The 23,137-nt window shown below is 43.3% G+C and overlaps 1 protein-coding gene across 1 annotated transcript in view; it reads left to right on the top strand.

The window, feature by feature from the left end:
* The first annotated feature begins 1,048 nt into the window (after window positions 1-1,048).
* The window catches only part of GTF3C2 (general transcription factor IIIC subunit 2), a 23,552-nt gene continuing 1,463 nt past the window's right edge, over window positions 1,049-23,137 (top strand). Inside the window, exons 1-17 of the mRNA XM_036262293.1 lie at window positions 1,049-1,308; window positions 9,580-9,850; window positions 10,011-10,332; window positions 10,918-11,206; window positions 13,276-13,370; window positions 14,402-14,479; window positions 14,630-14,728; window positions 16,030-16,257; window positions 16,435-16,546; window positions 16,763-16,871; window positions 17,951-17,976; window positions 18,150-18,279; window positions 21,485-21,629; window positions 21,734-21,895; window positions 22,092-22,179; window positions 22,430-22,558; window positions 22,863-23,015. Of these exons, the coding sequence (XP_036118186.1) occupies window positions 9,604-9,850; window positions 10,011-10,332; window positions 10,918-11,206; window positions 13,276-13,370; window positions 14,402-14,479; window positions 14,630-14,728; window positions 16,030-16,257; window positions 16,435-16,546; window positions 16,763-16,871; window positions 17,951-17,976; window positions 18,150-18,279; window positions 21,485-21,629; window positions 21,734-21,895; window positions 22,092-22,179; window positions 22,430-22,558; window positions 22,863-23,015 (2,412 nt within the window). The 5' untranslated portion in view covers window positions 1,049-1,308; window positions 9,580-9,603. The remainder of the gene's footprint in view (window positions 1,309-9,579; window positions 9,851-10,010; window positions 10,333-10,917; window positions 11,207-13,275; window positions 13,371-14,401; window positions 14,480-14,629; window positions 14,729-16,029; window positions 16,258-16,434; window positions 16,547-16,762; window positions 16,872-17,950; window positions 17,977-18,149; window positions 18,280-21,484; window positions 21,630-21,733; window positions 21,896-22,091; window positions 22,180-22,429; window positions 22,559-22,862; window positions 23,016-23,137) is intronic.

Here is a 23,137-nt window from a genome sequence, read left to right as displayed (position 1 = left end):
GCACCAACTTCGCACTGTCACAAAGGAGTTGGTCCTAAGCCACATAACAGCTTTAGCTTGTCTTTGGGGCACTAAAGGGGTGCCAGGGAGACCCTTTATTCAACTTTATAAAAATCCTAGCTAGCCCTGGCCGGTTTGGCTCAGCGGTTCAAGTGTCAGCCTGCAGTCCGGAGAGACCCGGGTTCAGCTCCTGCTAAGGGCACATATCTCAGTTGCAGTTTGTCCCCAGCCCTGGTTGGGTTGTCCGGGTGGCAGCCACTCCATCTGAACCCTTCATGTCTATGTTTCTCTCTCTCCCTCTCCCGCCCACTCTATCTGAACAAAAAATGGGAAAATGTCCTCCGGTGAGGATAAAAAAAAATCTGAACTAGCTCTTCCCATGCTTTCCTTAAATATTTTGTGTAAGCGAGGGGGGTTAATAGGTGAGATTACTTAGGAAGGGAAAGGTTTTACCACATCCCTTCCACATATTTATACATTCTGAACTCTCCCATTTGGCTTGTGAGACGCGTGAAGTTTATAAGGCTCTAAGTGCTTCAAGAATGGGCAGAATTTGTTACATCTTTCTTCACCCGCATACCACCTCCTAGAGTCTCACTCGTGTGTACGATGCCCACGTCAGGTTTTTCTACTCCTGCTCCTTCCCTTTTCCTGTCCTTTTCCCAAGTCCCCTTTCACTGCGTTTCTGTCTCGTATTCATCCTTGACTTCACTAGTGGTTGGATCTACGGGAGGGTGGGGGTTGGAAGGGAAGCCCCGCGGAGGAGGCAGGATTCCTTTGTCTCCCAGTCTCCATGTTCGGCTCAAACGGCGCCAGGCTTGCAGGTAAAGGACTCACATCCGGCCTAGCCCTGCCTGCCACAGGCTCGGTAGTCGAATAAAAAAATCCTGGACTCGGCGCTCGGGAAAAAAAAAAACAGCACACTCGAGTATCGCGTAGAGGCTGCGTGGGAACCCAAGGGGGCGCGGCGACCATCACCGCGCAAGCGTCAATCTTACCTTCTTGACACTGCAATTCCCATAAGGCCATGCAGCGTCCTCTGCCCAGCTAAAGCCCAGGAGCTTCGCGTGCTCAGAAAAGGCTCGGGAACGCTTGCCGCATTGCATTGTGGAATACATAGTGTACCAGAAAACTCTTCGGGCACAAACTCCCGACCAAACTCACGTGTTTCGTGTTTCCCTTGTGAACTGGCGTCGGCGGTCGGGGTGGGGCATCAATGAAGAGTAGCTACCGGATTGCGTCATAAAACCGCGACCAGACGGGCGGCGCCATCTTCGAACTTGGACTTCCGGAAGGACTTTGGTGAGGGTGAGTGTACAGCCGTGGGGTGTGCGGGGGGCCCCACGATTACTCCTCCTCCTTTTTCAGTAGCGCCAAAATATTGGCTCCGCTAGTCCCACTCTGCACAGCATCGCAACCTTCAGCCGCCATAGAAACCATTATGCTTCCTACTTTCTTCCCCACATTGGCTAGAGTGCATCCCCCATCTCTGCTAACCACTGTCTTGCCGTCTTACCCCACGCGGTGTCCGTAACACAGCATCCTGTGTCCCGGCCTCGGCACTACTTACATTACCTCCCTCGACTGTGAGAACCTACAGTAGTCCTCAACCTTAGAAAACTCAGGTCTGGCCTCAGGCACGGGCTAGTGGTAAAAGCTGCGCTCACGCCCAGGACTGAGGGAGGGCAGGTGGTCCTCCCTATAGTAGTTGTGGGCCAATCTCATTTTGCTGTGTCTCAGCCTTTTCCTCGCTGAGGCTCTTCTAACCCTGGGGGTTGTGCCCCGCGCGCTGCAACCTCATTGGTGCAGTCAAGGGCCAGTTACGTTTCCCTGTCTAGCCCTTTTCTCTCGTGGCAAGTTGGCTGGGGAAGGCAGAGATGACGACTTCAACCCCAGCCAGCACTTGGTTAGAGTAGTGTAGGGTATGGCCAAGCCTCTTGGACCCAGCGGCATATGGTTACACAGACTTAAGTCATTCTTGTGCCATTATCACTTTTTTTTTAAATCAACAATATTATTTTCTTAATAGTTTTCTTTAAATGGATTTATTTTTAAAGTGTAAGTGTTTTAGTCTCGACTTAAGCAATATGGATGAACCCATGATGTTTCATGGACTTGTTAAAGTATTTTCTACAAGTTAAAATAAAAATACAATTGGTCAAATAACATTGTTCATTTATATTTTATTAAACAATTTTTTTTCTTTATTGATTTTTTTTTTCGAGAGAGAGTAGTTGAGAGGGAGAGAGATAGAAACATCGATGAGAGAGAACATTGATTGGCTGCCTCCTGCATGTTCCCCACTGGAGATCTGGCCCACAACCTGGGCATGTGCCCTGACCAGGAACTGAACCGGTGACCTCTTGGTGCATGGGTCGACGCTCAACCACTGAGCCACACTGGCCAGGCCATTGTTCATTTTTATACCACTAAAATTGTTTTGCATACCACCAGTTGTAGCATAGGAGCACTTTGGGAAATAGTATGTTAGACCAAACAGTGAGTTTAAAGTAATTCTATATTTGAGCAACAGTATTATCTAATTATTTTCTTTGATTGAGGAGGTCAGACAGGCAGCCTGGAGTATCTTGGGAACCAGACAAGTTGGGGTGCAAATGTAAAATTTTATAAATTCTAGTACGTATTTACTAAACAGCTCTTCCTTTACTAGTGTCCAAATTTACTTGTGAAATCATGAATGGAAATTAACCACCATGCTCTGTTGCTACCTTCTATAAGGAATGAATCTTTAAAAGGGATTTTTGTACCTTGAGAAGTTAGCTATACAATCAATGAAGATTATTACATTTATCACGTGGATGCATTTGTGAATCAGATAGGCAAGATTCCTATCTTATGAAACTTTTAGGGATGATAGATATGAAGTAAGTAAATACCTATGTCTTTTTTAAAATATATATATTTTTAGTATTTTTTCTTTATTGATTTTAGAGAGGGACAGAAAGAGAGAAATAGAAACATCAATGAGAGAGAACATTGATTGGCTGCCTCCTACATGCCCCCTGGGGATCAGGCCCACAACCTGGGCATGTGCCCTGACCGGGAATTAAACCGGCGACCTTTTAGTGCATGGGTCGACACTCAACTGCTGAGCCATACCGGCCGGGCTAAAAAAAATATTTTAATAGATATTTTTTTAGAGAGAGAGAGAGAAATATTGATGTGAGAGCAAAACCTTGATTGGCTGCCTCCTGCACACCCACTACTGGGTGTTTAACCCATAATGCGGGCATGTGCCCTGACCGGTAATTGCAACTGGCAACTTTTGGTGCACGGGACGATGCCCAACCAACTGAGCCACACTGGCCAGGGCAATACCCATACCTCTTATCATAAGAAAATTCCAGATGGCGGAGTAGGTGGGCGAGGGGAATGGATGAGATGAACCAGAGAACTTACATGCATGTATGCATAACCAATGGACATAGACAGCAATACTTAAGGGGATGGGGAGGGAGAAACATCTGTAAGAAAAATAATAAAAATTGGAGGGGAAAAAAAAGAAAATTCGAGACGGACTAAAGAGCTACATGTAAGATTCAAATTTAGAAAAAAAGTATTAGGAGAAAATAAAATAGGATATGTTTATGTCAGTGGGGTAGAAAAATGCCTTTTTAAGACACAAAGCAGTTCGGCCCGTGTGTCTCAGTGATTGAGCGTTGACCCATGCACCAAAAGGTCACCGATTCAATTCTTGATCAGGGCACATGTGCAGGTTGTGGGCCTGATTCCCAGTGTGGGGCATGCAGAAGGCGGCCAGTCCATGTTCTCTCACATCGATGTTTCTCTCTTCTCCCTTCCTCTCTTTCTAAAATCGATAATAAAAATAAAGGAACAAAGTAAACAGAAGCCATAAGGAGAAGATTGAGAAATTTAACTCATAAAATTTAACTTCAGTTTAGGAAGAACATTATAAACAAAGTTAAAAGACACAAAGGAAATATTTGCAACATAAATAATGATTAATAAGGAAAAGCTCAATTTGCCCTATAGAAATATGGGCAAATTGTATATACAGGCAGTTCATAAAAGACATATAGATATCCAACATATAAAAATAAATTAACTTCAATTATTATCAGGTCAATGAAAATAAAATCAGGAGGAATTCTTCCACCCATCAGATTGGCAAAAATTAAAGATTGGCAAGGGTATGGTAAAATGACTGTATAGTTAGTGGGAATGTAAGTTGGTTTTTGTTTTGGTGAATTGTTTGGCAGTATCTGTTAAATTTTAAAATATGCAACCCAATACAGAATCCCACTTCAGATGGCTTGTTTTAGAAAAATACTTTCTCATTAATGAAGAGATCTGTACTAGAATATGCATTGCAGTATTGATTGTAATAGTATTATAATCCAATTTTCCTTAAATGGGAAATATCTAAATAAACTATAATTCTATAGAACACCATACAGTAACCAAGAAGAATGACGTAAATATGCGTACTGATACAGGAAAAAAAATTTTTTTTAAATATGTTTTTATTGATTTCAGAGAGAGGGAGGGAGAGATAGAAACATCGATGAGCCTGGCTGGTGTGGCTCAGTGGTTGAGCATCAACCCATACACCAAGAGGTTGCCAGTTTGGTTCCTGGTCAGGGCACATGCCCAGGTTGTGGGCCCAATCTCCAGTTTGTGGGCCCAATCTCCAGTGAGGGGCCTGTAGGAGGTGGCCAACTGATGTTTCTCTCTCTCACTCCCTCTAAAATCACTACAAAAAAATAAAAAACATTTATAAAAAAAGAAAAGACAAAGGAAACATCGATGAGAGAGAAACATCTATTGGCTGCCTCCTGCATGCCCCTCACTGGGGATTGAGCCTGAAACCTGGGCAGGGAAGACCTGGTACATGGGATGACACTCAATGTTATGTGAGTGAGACAATTGTAAAAAACTGAGGAACATTTTTTAAAAATCTGGAAGTTTTCAAACCCTGGCTTGTGTGGCTTAGTTGGTAAGCATCATACTGTTCATCAAAAGGTTTCAAGCTCAATCCCCAGGAGGGGGTGTGCAGGAGGCAGCCCATTGATGTTCTGCTGTCACATAGGTGTTTCTCTTTCTGCCTCTCCCTTTCTCTAAAATAAAAGTCAATGAAAAACTATATTTTTTAAACAGAATGTTTCACCCTGGCCAGTTTGGCTCAGCAGTTAGAGCATTGGCCCAAGGACCAAAGGATCGCAGATTCAACCCATCAAGGGCACGTGCCTGAGTTGCAGGTTTGACCCCCTAGTGGAAGGTGTGGACTTAGAAAGTGGATGAGGAAGGAGTTTAGATGCAGGGAGGGTTAGGCTACTTGACAGAAAATAGAAGTCTTTCCCATCTAATGACTTTGGGTTTTGTTTCAGAAACCAGAGGCAAAGTTATCTGCTGAGAACCAGTGGATCAGACATTGGAAGAGAGAGTGTGTGGAAGTGACTAAGAGAGAAAGTGTGATTGCTAGTACTTGAGCAGCTTAAATGCACACAGTGGAGAAAATCGATAATTGGTTCATCTAAGGCTCGATTTTTGCTAGACCTGTGGAACAAAAGACAGAAAGAAAACAAGTTCATAATGTCAATAAGAGTCTGATTAAAATAAAGAAATATAAGCTAGATTTCAGGTGGCGGCCATAGGGAGAAATTAGATCAGTGAATAGTGGCTAGATATGGTTGAAGAATAGATAACAGTGTTAGTAGTTGAGCAATCTAGCTGTAATGATGGGAGGTTGTGATCAGATAGTGGATGTCTTAGTGATTTTTGAAGGTTAAAAGGTTTTATATAATGACAGGGTCCAGGGTGTGACAGCAGAGTGATTAGCAATACTTTAGTTGAATGTTACAAGCTTCAGAGGAACAAGGTTTTTACAAGAGGGGTAGGACTATTTGTCAAGAAGTGGTACTGGAGAGTAGCTGAGAAGACTGATTCCACTTTCTACCCTGGGGTAAGGGAGGTGAGAGAGAATGAGCAACTTCTACTTGAGAACCTAGAAAGCTAGAAGTTTCATTTCCTGGAAATTTACCACCCAAGATTCTGAAGATGATTTAGGTCTTGCTGATCAGATGTACTCTTGAAGAACTCAAATTTGGACCTGAGATTAGAGATTAGAGAGGAGAGAGGCAGGCCAGCAGGTATGCATTTCACTGGTGCAGATTGTGGCAGTGGAATGGTTCTGGGTTTGGGAGCCAGAAAAGGGTCTTCCTCATTTACTCAGTCACATTCTGATTGCAGAGGCAACTTGTTTATGGAGCCATCAGCTGTGGCAGGGGCTTATGGATTCAGCAATTGGGTCCCCATCATGGCATAGGAGAGGCCATGTGGTTCTTGAATCAGCAGCTATAAAACAACTTCCCAATTTGACAAGCACTTGCTCCTACACCGGTTTTCCTCCCAACCCTCCCATTAATCTTCTATGCAGGGGATTCTCAAACTTGAGTGTGCATGAGAATCTACTGAAAGGCTTGTTATAACAAGTGCTGGCCCCATCCCAGATTTTCTGATTCAGTAGGTCTAGGGTAGGATTGGAAATTTGCATTTTAACAAATTTTCAAGTGATAGTGAGGCTGCCATTTCTGGGACCACACTTTGAGAACCACTGATGTGAACCATTTAATACCCTTTAATAAATTCCTTTTAGCTCGAACTGACTAGAGAGGATTCTGTTCTATGCAACTGAACATTGGCCAATAGAGAGAACAATTAATCATTTTATTCACATTTTCTTTGTCCTTACCTACTTGAACTGCCAATGATGAAAGGAAATAGTTCTTGTATTTCCTGAAGATTTTACTTTATGTATTTTGATGCTATGGTATTTGATGTCTAAAAGTTAATGATATTTATACCTTTTATATGATTTGAAATTTTATTTGTTATAAAGTACTCCCTGAATTCAACTTTGCTATTACCATGAAAACTCCTTTTGTCTTTTTGCTTACATTTGCCCTGAATCTGTATATATTAATTCATCATTTTACTTTCAGCTTTTTGAGTCCCTTATTTTTAATCTTTTATTATGTGGTCTTTTTAAAAAAAATACCTTCTGGTTTTTATGGCCTACAGGGTATTTTGGGAACAATATGGTATACTGTTTTTAGTTCTATTAAACTTCTAAATGTATGTTTTTAATTTACCAAACTTAGAAACAAACTTAGGATGCTTCTTTTGTTTTAGTCCACTATAATCACAGTACTGATATTTTCACATTGTGGGACATTTAAAAATTTTAAGTTAGAGTTTATTTTATAGCTGTAGTTACTATGGTTGTTTAAACTCAATTGCTGTGCCACTGTGTTAAATGCTTACCGTCAGTCTTTTTTTTTTTTTTTTTTATCCTCACCCGAGGACATTTTTGCATTTTTTTGTTCAGACAAAGCGGGAGGGAGAGAGAGGAAGAGAGAGAGAGAAACATCGATGTGAAGGGACACATCGAGTGGCTGCCACCCGCACGACCAACCAGGGCCGGGGACAAACTGCAACCGAGGTACGTGCCCTTAGCGGGAACCGAACCCGGGTCTCTCTGTACCGCAGGCCGACGCTCTAACCACTGAGCCAAACTGGCCAGGGCCTTACTGTCAGTCTTAATAGTACAACATCTCCATTAGAAAGTTCTTTATATTGATTTATCTTTTATTGGCTAAAGTAGATCTTCAAGTGGATTTTTAAAAAATTAAGTTTGCATCAATTTTAAATTCCTACGAACTTGCCCTGGTCGGTTTTGCTCAGTGGTTGGAGCATTGGCCTGTGGATCATAGAGTCCTGGGGTTTGGTTTCTGCTAAGCCCTAGTGGCTAGGGGCACGTACCAAAAAAAAAAAAAAATTTGTACGAACTTGCATATTGAGAATGTCATCCTGTTACTTTTACATGAATGACATCCTAGTTAAGTAAAGAATTCTCTTGATCCTCTTAGAGAATAAGTTGTTTCTGAGAACTCTGAGGCTGACCCGATCCCCACCCCCCACCCCCTTTGTAGGAGAAATTTAGTATTTTTACTAAGATATTTCTTTTTTTAAATCCTCACCCAAGGATATTTTTTTTTTCTACTTATCTTCAGATAGAGCGATAGGGAGGGGGAGAGAGGGAGAGAAAGAGAAACATCCATGTGAGAGGGATACATTGACTGGTTGCCTCCCTCGCCTCCCCGACCAGGGCTAGGGACGAACCACAACTGAGGCATGTGCCCTCAATTGGAATCGAACCCTCGACTCATCAGTCTGCGGGCCTATGCTCCAACCACTGAGCCAAACCAGCCAGGCCCAAGATATTTCTTGATCTTGATTCTTGATTGATTTTTGTTTCCTTTTTACACTGTAAGCCCTTTGGATCTGTAGACTGAGGTCTTCCTTTATTTCAGGAAAGTTTTTTTTTTTCTTCTTCTTCTGTTAAATTTTTGTAGGCTTTTTTTGTTCCCGTTTTTCTTCTCTCTTTAGGAATATCAATTATTCATTTCCATGTTGGCTTCCCACTTTCTCTTTTCCATCTATATCATCTTCTTACTAATCATATTTATCTTTTTGCAGCCTATGTGGTTTTTCTCAAACCTATCCTTCATATAACACTTTTTCTTTTCAGCAGTATAGTTTCAATATTTTGCTTCTCTGGTTTTCATTTATAAAATTTTATTCTTTTACTCAGTTTCTTTTACTTTTTACCTTGCCATTGTTTACCTCTACATTGATCTCTTGTTTCTTGAATTTCACAGTCTCTGGGTTTTTTGAAAACATAGAAGCTTTTGTTAGAATTTTTTTTCTGTTTTCTGGAGCCTTTATTTGAAAGAGTGCTTTTCTTTTCTATTTTGGTTAATCCTCACCTGAGGATATTTCCCCATTGATTTTTAGAGAGGGAGGGAGGGAGAGAGAGAAATACTGATTTATTGTTCCACTTATTATTATTTTTTTTAATCCTCACCCAAGAATATTTTTCTATTTTATTTTCAGATAGAGTGGGAGGGAGGGAGAGAGAGAGCAACATTGATGTGAGAGGGCTACATTGACTGGTTGCCTCCGATACAACCCGATCAGGGTCAGGGACGAACCACAAACTGGGTATGTGCCCTTGACCAGAATCAAACCTGAGACTCTTTGGTCTGAGGGCCGATACTCTAACCACTGAGCCAAACCAGCCAGGGCTGTTTTACTTATTTTTAAATAAATGTGTTTCTTGACTAAATTCCCAAAGGTGGATTTTAGTTCTAGGCATTCACTGCAATGTCATTACAAGAAAAGTTATTAGCTTTAAATTAAATAACGTAAATAAAGCACTTAGTACGGTGCTTGGCACATAGCAAGTGTTTAATAAATAGTAGCTTTATTATTATTCATTTGTTTATTATCAGCTCCACTAGCATGTGTGTTTCATGAGGGCAGGGATCCTGTCTGTCTTGATTATTGTCATATTACCATTTCCTAGAACAGTGTTTGACATATAGAAGATGTTTAGTAATTGTTGTTGAATGAATCAGTGATCACGGAGCTTACATTTCTGGTTGCGGGATGGACAGTAAGGGGTGGAAAGTAGAAGTATCTGAGCCAGTACAAATAGCTTTTGCCTTTTTCTCATTTGTATACCTTTCTATGCAGGGGCAGCCATTTTAGCGTGTGCTAATGGATACCTACGGGGTCGGCTATGTCGCCCTGGGGGAGGCCGGCCCCGTGGGGAACATGACTGTACCAGACTCTCCTGGACAAGAGGTGCTACACCAACTTGATGTCAAGACCACTTCAGAAACAGCCAGTACAGAGGCTTCCATACAAATGTCTTTGCCTACCCCTTTGTCTGGATTTGAGGATTCTCTTGATGAGAAAAACCTCCTTCCGGAACAGGAAAGCCTTTCTAGACTGGAACAGCAAGGTATGTACCTTGTCTTTTCATTTTTCTCTCCCTGTGCTTAGCTTAAGATGAAATAGAACAGATTGAGCTCAAAGGTCTTACAAACCTGGGTATGATGTAGTTTGTTCTAAAGAGGTTTGTGCTCTGGTCCCATCTCATAGACCCGTATTCTTCCCTACAGATCTTTCTTCAGAGATGTCAAAGGTCTCAAAGCCTAGGGCCTCAAAGCCTGGCCGGAAGAAAGGTGGTAGGACACGGAAAGGCCCAAAAAGGCCCCAACAGCCTAATCCTCCATCAGCCCCTTTGGTTCCTGGTCACTTAGATCAGTCCAACCCTCTCTCCACCCCTATGCCTAAGAAACGAGGCCGAAAGCCCAAGGCAGAGCTGCTACTGCTGAAGTTGTCAAAAGGCCTAGATCAGCCAGAGTCTCCACCTCCAAAGAGACCCCCTGAGGACTTTGAGACCCCACCGGGGCAACGGCCTCGCCGAAGGGCTGCCCAAGTGTAAGGATTGGGGCATATCATGGTAGAGGTGGGTTGGGGTGAGGGAATCAGGGTGGGTCAGATGTTGGAGAGATGAGAAGGCTGTGATGTGGCGTCAGGGAAGTGGGAGTAGTTCTGGGTTCTGGGGACTCGAGCAATCTTCTGGCTTTACCACAGCAACTTTAATCTGTTGCTAACTTTGTATAGGAGGTTTCTTCATGTACTTTGTATTCTATCACATTTTTCACAATTGCTCCTAGGTCTTCATTGCAATTTTACCACCCAATATATATCAGTATATACATACCTTTCCATTGTTTTCTATTGCCATCAGTGATTTTTGACTGTGGTAGAGTGAAAAGTGCTTGGAACTTCAAGTCAGAAGATCTGGTTTAGATCCCATGTATGTTATCTGAATCATTTTGGCCAAGCCATTTAACTTTCCTGGATTTGTTTCCTCATCTATCAAAGGGGAATGGAAATTAATAGCTGTTTCACAGGGTCACTGGGAGGATCCAGTGAAATAAGAATCAGCCAAATGTCTGGAAAAGTGAGCTGTTAGTTAAGTGTTTGTGAGTAGGTCTCTGACTCTGCCCTATCCCACAGGGCACTTCTGTATCTTCAGGAACTGGCTGAAGAGCTCTCAACAGCTCTGCCAGCTCCAGTGTCCTGTCCTGAGAGCCCCAAGGTGAGCAGTCCCACCAAACCAAAGAAAACCCGGCAACCATCAACCTGTCAAGGTGGAGGAGAGGGGGAGGATGACACCGCACAAGACGAAGACTTTGTTCTCAAGGTTGAGGCTGAAGATGGAGAAGAAAGTGAGGCCCCCAGTGAGAGCTCATCTGATCCTGAGCCTGCTGTGCCCCGAAGCACCCCACGAGGATCCACTTCAGGGGTAACCTGAATGGGGACAAGAAAGTGAATGGAGGAAATAATAGGATTTTTAGGGGATCAAGAGGGTGCCCAGAAGGAAAGCTTTGGCCTAGTAACTATGATGGCCAAAAGAGGTAAAAGAAAAAAAGGACAATTTTAAATATAGTTGAGATTGCAGGGACTGAGGGTGTAAGTAAACATGATTATTCATTCATGTATTGAGCATCTACTCTGTGCTAGGAAACACAAATGTGAGTAACTTCAGTGTGATAGTGCTTCACAAAGTTCAGTGTGGTAGTGCTAGACCAGGAGTGAACAAGATGCTCTAGGCATAAAGGGGAGGGATGTTTAACTGCTCAGGCTGCACAGAGGAATGATAGTTCAGCTAGGTCTTGAAAGGTAAATGGAAGTTTGCCAGAGAGATTGGTTTTCCCAGAAATCGATTATGGCTGCAGCATAAAACCTGATGCAAAGTGGTGGGAGATTTAACGAGAGAGGATGAAATAACTAAGATTGGTAGGAGCCAACAAAGGTGTTTGTTTAATTGTGGTAAAATATACATAACTGAAAATTTAAAAATGTACAGTTCACTGCATTTAGTGCATTCGCAGTGTTGTGCAACTATCATCGCTATTCATTTCAAAGACATTTTCATCATTCCAAGTAGAAACTCTATACAACAAAGGTTTTTAAGTAGAAAAATAACGTGTTCAGTTAGGAAAATAGGTCAATTTGCAGTTGAAAATTAAAAGACAGCTTCAGTGATCTAGGTGAGAGATAGTGAGGACCTGAATTAAGCAGTAAAGGAAGAGAAGGTGCTGGGTCAGGGGGCAGGGGCGGATTCAAGAGGAATATGAGAATTAACAGCACTCGAGTTGAAGGAAAGGAAGGAATTTCCAGCTTAGATGGTGCTCTCAGTGCACCAAACTTAGGAACACAGGAAAAGTAGGGAACACAGGAGGGGCAAAGAAAGGCGGGGCAGGTAATGAGCTTTCTGACTTGTTGAGTTGGAGGTGCCTGTGAGTTGTGCTATCCTTCTGGGGACATGTGGTCACTGGTTATATAGTATATGGAATTCGAGTGCCTAACTTGTCTTAAGTGCAACATTTAAGGGAGCATCAAATCCCTCAGAAGTCAAGATAAATATATATATATATATATTTTTTATCCTCACCTGAGGACATTCCTCCATTTTTTGTTCAGCTAGAGTGGGAGGGAAAGAGAGAGAGAGAGACATCAATGTGAAAGGGACACATCGAGTGGCCGCCTCCTGCACGACCCAACCAAGGCCGGGGGACAAACTGCAATCGAGGCACGTGCCCCTAGCGGGAACCTAACTTGGGTCTCTCTGGACCGCAGGCCGGCGCTCTAACCGCTGAGCCAAACCGGCCAGGGTGATATTTTGATATAATATTTTACAAAATAAAAGTTAATTTAACAAATCTATAATGACCCAAATACCAAATTTTAAATGAAGACAGAAACTGTGTTACTGATTTTCCTTTTGCCTCAGGCTCTAATATTGCTTGGCAGCACTGTATGAGTATGGAGTTTGTAGGAAAAGTTATGTTTGAGTTTACTAAAATGTAAACTGGGTAAACAGATAATGATAGTAGTCAAACTTGATAGTCAGGTATAATGATGGGACATTAGATGAAATTACCAGGAGTGCATATAGAGAGGGTTGAGAAGTCAGAACATCTCTGGGAAATAGCATCATGGACCAAATCTATCAGATGAGGGAGAACCAGCCGTGGAATATTAGAAGTGTGGGAGGAATAAGGAGAGACTACTCCTTATAGGGCAGGAGTTTCTAGAAGTAAATGGGAGTCCTCTGAATCCAGTGCTTGGAGATGTCAAGGAAAATGATTTTTAAAAAAAGTAACGGATTTTGCAGTTTTGATGGAGGAGAAGCAGCAGAACATGAAGAAAGCATTGCAGTGGTCGAAACAAATCTTTTAAGATTCTGATAGGGCAAAGGTTAGAGAGGAAGTGGTGCCAAGAGAAGTAAAAGCTAGGAAAGTTGTGTCCCGGGGGCTTTCTCCAGCCTATAAAATTATCTCCCTTACACTTTTTTCATTTGATCCCTAGAAGCAGAAGCTACACTGCCGGGGTGTGGCTCCCAATGGCTTATCAAATCACATCATGGCTCCTGTTTGGAAATGCCTCCATCTCACCAAGGACCTGTGAGACTTGGGGAATGGGGACTGAGGATGAAAGGGTGGGGGTGGAGTACAAAGGATGATCTCAAAGTGGGGCTGTGGGAAAGAGGGAAGGCACTCACAGGGCAGAACACTGAAGACATTCATAAACGGCACTGCTGCAAAGGCAAGAGCTCTAAAGCTGAGCTGTGCAATATGGTAGCCACTAGCTGCATGTAGTCATTTCAGATTAAAAGTTCGGTTTCTCCTTTGCGCTAGCCCTGTTCCAAGTGCCCAGTAGCAGCTCATGTATTGGTCACTTCCATCATCACAGAAAGTTTTACTTATAATTGATTTTTTTCTGTTGTTGTTAATCCTCACCTGAGGATATTTTTCTATTGATTTTTAGATAGATTGGAAGGGAGAGATAGAGAAAGAAATATTGATATGAGAGAGACGTATCGATTAGTTGCCTCCCACATGACCCTGACTAGGACCGGGGATTGAACCTGCAACTCAGATATGTGCCCTTGACCGGAATCAAATACTTGACCCTTTGGTCTGCGGGCCAGTGCTCTAACTGCTGAGCCAAACCTGCCAGGGCAATTTATTTATTTTTATTTTTAAATTTTTTTAGAGAGAGAGGAAGGGGAACATCTGTTGGCTGCCTCCCGTATGCCACCCACTGGGGATTGAGCCCACAACCCGGGCATGTGCCTTGACCTAGAATTGAACCACTTCTCAGTCCATGAGATGACACAATCCACGGAGCCACAGCGGCCGGGCTTACTTAATTTTTTTAGAGAGAGGGAGGAAGGGAGAGGGAGAGAGAGAGAAACAGATGTGAGAGAGAAACATTGATTAGCTGACTCCTACACGCCCCCTCCCAGGGACTGAGCCCACAACTTGGGCACGTGCCCTGAGTGGGAATCCAACCGGCAGCCAGCCCTTTGGTGCATGGGACAACGCCCAGCCAACAGCCACACCAGCCAGGGCCAGAACACAGAAAGTTGTATTGAACAACACTGCTCGGGAATTGAACTCCTCCTCAATTAATGCTTCTTCTGTTCCTCTAGCCGAGAACAGAAGCATTCATATTGGGAGTTTGCAGAATGGATTCCTTTAGCCTGGAAATGGCACTTGTTATCTGAACTGTAAGTTGAAGAAACATCTTTGAAGCCCTGGAGGGGGGTGGTAGCTCTAAAAACAGAAGAGTGACAGAGGACTCTAGATTTATGACGGGAATCCTGGAATGGGAGAAGCTCTTCCAGATTCAGGTTGTTGTTTCCTTTGCCTTCCCCTAGTGAGGCAGCTCCGTATCTACCCCAGGAGGAGAAGTCTCCACTGTTTTCTGTACAACGTGAAGGACTTCCTGAAGATGGCACACTTTATCGAATAAACAGGTGAAAATTATATCAGAAGGGGTCACATCTCTTTTTCTGATTTTAGGAGACAAAAATAGGAAAAATGAATGTTGAAAGGGAAGACAGACAGATTGGCCCTGTTCTTCCCCTGATGCTGATCCAGTTGATTCCAAGGGTTGGAGTCCAGGGTAGATCTGATCAGTCCCCTCTAATTTGCAGTGCTTATTGTTGCTGGCCAGACTGAGGAAAGCTAGGGAGATTGAGGGTCAAACCTGTTTACAAGGTCATATCTACTCAGATAGACCCAGATAAACTGGCTCGAGAAAGAACATTTTAGTAACCAGAATACACAGCCTGACACCCTTGAAGGTGAGCTAGAACTAGAATGACTTTGGGAAGGAAAGGAGGAAGATAAAAATAATGGCTAGGACTGTCATCACCTGTAGACAGTTCTTGCTATCCTGGCCCTTATTTAAGCTAGTTCATTCTAGCTTCCCAGTGGAGCTCCCATTCTGTCCTTATTATCTTTTTTTTTTATTTTCTTTTTTAGGTTAACAGGAAAATAGAGAGGAAGAGACAGATTATTCATATACCTCCTGCCCCCACACATGCATAGCCTCTCCCACTATCAACATTTCCCACCAGAATAGATGAACCTACATTGACATATCATAATCACTCAAAATCTATCCTTTACATTAGGGTTCACTCTTGGTGTATACATTCTGTGGGTTTGGACAAACATCTGCTGACATGTGTTTATAGTATCACACAATATTTTCACTGCCCTAAAATCCTCTGCTCCACCTATTCATCCCTTTCACCCCAACCCCTGGCTATTACTAATCTTTGTTTGTTTTTGGTTTTTTTTCCTTATTGTTTTGAGAGAGAGAGGAAGGGAGAGGGAGAGAGAGATAGAAACATCGATGAGAGAGAACATTGATTGGCCGCCTCCTGCATGCCCCCCACTGGGGAGTTGGCCCACAACCTGGGCATGTTCCCTGACTGGGAATCGAACCAGCAACTTCCTGGTGCATGGGTCGACACTCAACCTGTGAACCGCACCAGCCAGGCCATCACTGATCTTTTATCTCCATAATTTTGTCTTTTCCAGAATATTTTATATATATATGGTTGGAATCGTACAGTACTAGTTTTTTAAGATGGGCTTCTTTCACTTAATGTGGTTCTTCCATGTCTTTTCATGGATTGATAGGTCATTTATTTTTAGTGCAAAATAATACTTCATTGATCTGGATGTATCACGGTTTATTTATCCTATGAAGTTTTTATTACCTTTTATTAACTCTGTTTTCATCCCATCTTTGACTTTTCTCTAGATTCAGCTCGATCACAGCACACCCAGAACGCTGGGATGTGTCCTTCTTCACAGGGGGACCTCTCTGGGCTCTGGATTGGTGCCCAGTGCCAGAGGGGGCAGCAGCCTCACAGTATGTGGCCCTTTTCTCCAGCCCTGACATGAATGAGACACATCCACTGAGCCAGCTTCATTCGGGTCCTGGGCTACTTCAGCTCTGGGGCCTTGGGACCTTGCAGCAAGAAAGCTGGTGAGGTGGGGCTGGGACACTGCTGTGGGAGGGTGGTTGAGGAGAGAAGAATGGGGCTGGGCAGGGTTGGGGTTGGCGGGGAGGGCTTGGATTGGGTTGAGATAAGGGGAGCACAGGCTCTGACAGCCCTAGGCCCCCTCTTCCTACCCATTCTCCCCACATGGTTTCTCTCCTCAGCCCTGGCAACAGGGCTCACTTTGTCTATGGGATTGCTTGTGACCACGGCTGCATCTGGGACCTCAAGTTCTGCCCCAGTGGAGCATGGGAACTTCCAGGCACCCCTCGGAAGGTACCTCCCAGTTGATTGTGTATTGGCCCTAGGACTCAGAGCCAGGACAAAGAGGCCCTGAGTGTTCCCAGAGTTGGAGGAATGGAGTTTGGAGAGTGGTGGATGGCATTTTTTCAGCAATTCCATATCATATTTTCAGAAACCAGAACCTCAGAAGTTTTCTGAGAGGCCCCTGAAGGCAGCAAGCCTCAGCACAGATCTGGTCTCACCCTCTAGGCTCCTCTCCTGCCCCGGTTGGGGCTCTTGGCTCTTGCCTGCTCAGACGGGAAGGTGCTGCTGTTCAGTCTGCCCCATCCTGAGGCCCTGCTGGCACATCAGCCCCCAGGTGAGTAGCACAGCAAGGAGAATGGAGCTGCTGTAGCCATGGCCAGAGCTTTGTATTGCCTGTCTATCTCCCCTGAAATTCCTCTAGGCCTAATCTCTCTAGTACAAAGCCTTAAACAGTCATACCTCCTATTCTGACTTCACACATTATACTCTTGACCTCTTCAGCAGCCTGAAAGTAGTACTCTTTTGCAGACTTACATTTGCAGTCTTTTGCACATTACCTTTATCTCCCCTCTTCCCTGTTCTTCTGTGCTCTCAGGTCTCTTCTTGCTGCCACAGTTACTTGGCTGTGTAAAGAACTGCTAAAGGCTAAGGCTGACAGATGGGGCCAGTTTCCCCTGCCGTACTCTTGTCCCTAATCTTGTCCTCAGCCTCTACTGTTCTCACCACCACACATACGTAGGAACACCTTCTCTTTGTTGTGAAGAGAGGGAGAGGATATAGAGCTGAAGATGAGCAAGGAGAGGAGTCAGGGAAAGGCAGCTCTGATTTGTTGAATTTATTTGTTTTTCAACTGTACTGAGTAAAGAAAAAGGCACCTAGGTTTGAATCCAGAGAAGGCCCATATTTGGTGGTCAGGTGGAGGAGGGAATGGGAGGTGAAGAAGTGAAGACAGAATGGATAGACAATGCTCTCAGGAAGTTTGGCTGTGAAGAGGAACACTTAACAAGGTAGTGGCTGGGGATAAAGGAAGAATTTTGTTTGGTTGGTTTAGATAGGAGACAGTAGTGCATGTTTACATGTGAATGAGAATGACCCAGTAGGAAGAGAGAAAGTGAATAATGCAGGAGAAAGGACAGGTAACCAAAGAGCAAAATTCTAGAAAAGGTGGGACCTGATGAGAAGAGAGCAGAGTGGAGGGATTAGCTATTCTGATAGAAGGATACTATCAGGCATAATAGGAAGAAAGAAGAAAATGGGGCAGAAAGAGGTGGGTTTGTACATTTAATGGTGGAAAGGTAAGAGTGTAAGGGAAGGTCATTATTGAGAGGGCGGGGTGCTGATCTAAGAGCAAGGCTGATTAAGACCTCAGTCCTCTGGATCCAGAATATCAGTTCTGCTCTTTTTGCCTCACAGATGCAGTGAAGCCCGCCATCTATAAGGTGAGTCAGGAATCTGCTGCCTTACCCTAGGCTCCATCTGCTAGAGCCCCCCTCATTGATTCCATAGAGTCTCTAACTCAGAGATCTTCCTCTCCTGCTGGATTGAATACTAATTTGAGTCCTCCAAAGAGTAGGTATCCCTAACCCTAGTCCCATCTCTTCTGTCCCTGCAGGCACAATGTGTGGCAACCCTTCAAGTGGGGTCTGTGCAAGTGTCAGACCCCTCTGAGTGTGGTCAGTGCCTTAGCCTGGCCTGGATGCCCACCCGGCCCCACCACCACCTGGCTGCTGGATACTATAATGGTAAAAAACAACAAAATGAGTATCGCTCTTTAGGCTTGTTTCCTTTTTTGGTTCATTGTTGAGCATTACATAGTTATAAATATTCGGGCAATGTAAAAAAACAAACAAAAAAGAAAAAAAAAGTTACTAGAATTTTCCTATTCAGGAAAATAATCGAGTAGATGAACATTTCATGCAGTTCTCTGTGCATAAAGATAAGAAATGGTATCATACTCCATAAGTGATTTTAAATTAAAAGGCATTAAAGTTTTTTTTCTTTATTGATTTTAGAGAGAGAGGAAGGGAGAAGGGAGAGAGAGAGAAACATTGATGAAAGAGAACAGTAATTGGCCGCATCCTGCATGCCCCCACTGGGGATTTGGCTTACTCCCTGAGCATGTACCCTGACTGGGAATCGAACCCACAACCTCTTGGTGCATGGGTCAGTGCTCAACCACTGAGCCACACTGACCAGACAAAAGGTATTACATTTAACACTTTAATTTCCTAGAAGAAAAAGACAAGTAAAGCTGAAAGGTGAGCTAAACTCCCAATAAGTGTCCCTTTACCACAAAGACATTAGTTCCTTAAAGGTACTTTTGCCCTGAATGGTGTGGCTCCGTGGTTAGTTTGGCCCTTGGTACCAAAGGGTCTCAGGCTTAATTCCCAGTCAAGGGCACGCACCTGGGTTGAAGGTTTGATCCCCAGCTCTGGTTGGGGCATGTGTGGAAGGCAACCAATCTGTTTATCTCTCTCACATAGATGTTTTCTCTCTCTCCCCCTCAACCCTCTCTAAAAATCAATGGAAAAATCCTCCAAAGAGGGTTAACAACAACCAAAAAAAAATTAAAAAGGAAAAATAAACAATTATAAATAACAATAAGTAATTGGAAGTTTTAGGTGGTAGTTTGTAAATGACAAGTTTATTTTTAGATATCAGTAGCCATTCTGCTGGGAAGATAAGGAAATTGACACTCATATTTCTTCTTACCATTTCTTCCACTATCTTCTGATTGTGTTTCTTTTGGTGTATTATTGTTACATTGTCACGGTGTATGAAACTTGATGCTGTTTTGCTGTCTTAATTTCCAAAGTTATTTTATCTTAATTTTATAATGAAATGATTGCAAGTGTCTATCATTCCTTTCATCTGTCTTCCCCTCTATCGCTGAATTGTTAATGTTGCTTATCTGTAATTCACTCCCAATACATTTTTTTCAAGAAAAGTTTGTAGGCCCTGGCCAGTTTGGCTCAGTGGTTACAGCATTGACCTGCGGTCTGGAGAGACCTGCGTTCAGTTCCCGCTAAGGGCACATACCTTGGTTGCAGTTTGTCCCTGGCCCTGGTTGGGTCGTGTGGGTGGCAACCACTCGATGTGTCCTTTTCACGCCGTTGTTTCTCACTCTCTTTCTCCCTCCCACTCTATCTGAACAAAGTATCAAAAAATGTGCTCAGGTGAGGATAAAAAAAAAAGAAAGGTTCATAGGTGCTACATTTCCTGAATGTATGTATAAAAGAGGTTTTAGCTACACATAACATATTTTTCCCAAATTTTATTTATTAAATTCTGTTGTTCTTTAGTTTGTCTTTTTTTTTTTAATCTAAATTTTTTTTTCTTTGTTGATTTTACAGAGAGAGGAAATGAGAGGGAGAAAGAGATAGAAACATCGATGAGAGAGGACATCTATTGGCTGTTTCCTGCCTGCCCCTCAATGGGGATGGGGCCCACAACCTGGGCATGTGTCCTTACTGGGAATTGAATCGGCCACCTCTTGGTGCATGGGTCAATACTCAACCACTGAACCTCATCAGCCGGACTGTTTGTCTTATTTTTATCAAAGTTACGTTGTTTTTTTTAATCCTCACCCGAGGACATTTTTCCATTTTTTGCTCAGATAGAGTAGGAGGGAGAGAGAAGAAGAGAGAGGGAGAGAAATGTCGACGCGAAAGAGACACATCTAGTGGCTGCCACCCGCACGACCAACCAGGGCCGGGGACAGACTGCAACTGAGGTACACACCCTTAGCGGGAACTGCTAGACCTCAGGCTGATGCTCTAACTGCTGAGCCAAACTGGCCAGGGCCAAAGTTACATTTTTGATTACCTCCTCCTCTGCCAGCCTAGTCGGGGGTCAACTTGTTTGGGGGCAGCCAAGTTAGTTTTTGTCCATTTGTTTTTTATTTCTCTATATTTTGTTGCTTTTGGCTCCTTTTCTATTTTCTCTGTCTTAGAGCAGAGTTGACAAACATTTTTGTAAAGGTCCAGATAGCAACTATTTTATGCTCTATGGGCTATTTGGCCGTTGTTGGAACTGCTCAACTCCACCATTGTGAAGTGAAAATAGCCACAGACATTAGGCAAATGACTGAGTGTGACTATGTTCCAGTCAAACTTTGTTGACCAAAACAAAGTGGCAGGCTGTATTTGGCCCATGGGCTATAGTTTGCCAACCCTGTTCTAGAGGGTTTGTTCCTTTAAAATCACTTTACTTTTATTTTATTTAGTAGAAAGTAGAGGCTACTGAGTACATTCAATCTACCTTTCAACTGCAGGTCCCAGACTAAGATACTACTTTTTTATTGCTGAGGTTTGGAACTAAAAATATCAGGTTGGGTCTTTTTTTTTTTTTGCATTTTATCTTTAGATAGAGTGGGAGGGAGAGAAGGAGGAAGAGAGAGAGAGAAACATCTATGTGAGAGAAACACATCGAGTGGTTGCCACCCAGACAACCCCAACCGGGGCTGGGGACAAACTGCAACCGAGGTACATGCCCCTAGCGGAAACCGAACCCAGGACTCTCTGATCCGTGGGCCTACGCTCTAACTGCTGAGCCAAACCGTCTAGGGCTCAGGTTGAGTCTTTAAACTGTGGAGGGAGCCCAGCTGGTGTGGCTCAGTGGTTCAGTGTCGACCCATGCACCAAGAGGTCACTGGTTCAATTCCTGGTCAGGGCACATGCCCAGATTGTGGGCCAGATCCCCAATGGGGGGCATGCAGGAGGCAGGCAATCGATGTTCTCTCTTATCAATATTTCTCTCTCCCTTTCTCTCTGTCTAAAATCAATAAAGAAAAAAAGAAATAAAAATAAACTATGGAGGAAATGTTGACTAGCTAATTATGATCCCTCTGTCATTTCATAGAGAATCAGATTTGAGGGTAGAAGATAAAGTAATTAGAGCAAGGAAGAGAACCTGCCTTAATATCTACATGTTCTGTCCCTACTTCAGGCATGGTGGTTTTCTGGAACCTTCCCACTAACTCGCCCCTGCAGCGGATACGGCTCTCCGATGGCTCCTTGAAGCTCTACCCTTTCCAGTGTTTCCTAGCCCATGACCAGGCTGTGCGTACCCTTCAGTGGTGCAAAGCCAACAGGTTGGAATAGGAGAGCTGTGGAAGTGGGAGGTGAAGCTGGGACAAACTGACTCTTCAAATTTGTTTAGATTTGATCTTCTCCCTCATCTTTCATCTTTCCACAGTCATTTCATAGTGTCTGCAGGGAGTGACCGGAAAATCAAATTCTGGGACCTTCGACGACCTTATGAACCAATAAACTCTATCAAGCGCTTCTTGAGTACAGAGTTGGCCTGGCTGCTCCCCTACAATGGTGTCACTGTGGCTCAGGACAACTGCTATGCCTCGTATGGCAGGACGGAGATAGGAGAAGCTCTGGGGACAGACACTAGGGGTTGGGGTGCAAAGTGTGCCAGATTATTGTGGGGAGAGGAGGGTTGAGAATTGTTTCACTGAAATAGTTTGAATTCTGGAAGGACATGGGGAGAAGAAATTAATCTAATCTTAGAAAAAGGAAGGTTTCATTTTCTTTTTCTCTCATAGTTATGGACTCTGTGGAATTCATTATATTGATGCTGGCTACCTTGGTTTCAAGGCCTACTTCACTGCTCCTCGAAAAGGCACTGTCTGGGTGAGCCCCTGTCTTCTAAATCTTCATTAAACAGGAAAACGATTCATTTACTCACCTAGTGGTCAGAAAGAGGCAGTAGTTTTGGATAGAATAAGATAGGTGTGTGGTCTATAGTATCAGAAATATATGTTATGATGAACTCATTTTTGTTTGTGTGTGTGTCTCTTCCCACTGAGACTGCAGTTATTACCAGTTCACAGAACTGGATGAATGGATGAATGAATGAATGAAATCTGTCTCTTCTTATTAGAGTCTTTCAGGATCCGACTGGCTGGGGACAATAGCCGCAGGAGATACATCTGGGGAGCTCATTGCAGCTATATTGCCTGATATGGCACTGAACCCAATTACTGTCAAGCGGCCTGTAGAGCGAAGATTTGTACGTATATGGATATTTCATGGCAGGACCATCTGTTAGGTCCTAATCCATGTGATCTCCCAAATTAGTAATATAAATTAGTAGTAGAGTACAAATTACTACTAGGTTTCCCAGCCCTGATATTATCCTTGGGAGTTTTGGTAGAGTTGCACATAATGCTCCATACCCTAGTTCATGTGAACATATGTTTAAACATACTACTTTCTTCATCTTTAAGTCTCTCCTGCCCCAAACCAATTTTCTCTCTTTTACTTTCATTCTATCTCCAGTCTTATAGAACCTAATCTGATGGTCTCTTTTCTAGCCTATATATAAAGCAGATTTGATGCCATATCAGGATAATCCTGAAGGTCAAGACCACTCTTCTGCTTCATCTGGTGCCCTCAACCCTCCCAAGGCTCGAACTTATGCTGAAACTGTCAACCATCACTACTTGCTCTTTCAAGACACAGATTTGGTAAATTGGTGCCAGGAGAATAGATGGGGGGCACTAGAAAAAAATAGAAAACTTTAGTCCTTGTGTAATAGGGAATTCTAAAGAGTTCCAGCACAAAGATGCAAAACTAAGAAGCTGCTCAC

This window comes from Molossus molossus, unplaced genomic scaffold, assembly GCF_014108415.1.
Source record: "Molossus molossus isolate mMolMol1 unplaced genomic scaffold, mMolMol1.p scaffold_m16_p_15, whole genome shotgun sequence".
NCBI classification, from domain to species: Eukaryota; Metazoa; Chordata; class Mammalia; order Chiroptera; family Molossidae; genus Molossus; species Molossus molossus.
Note: the sequence above shows the minus strand (reverse complement) of the source record. Positions and strands in the feature narration are given on the sequence as shown.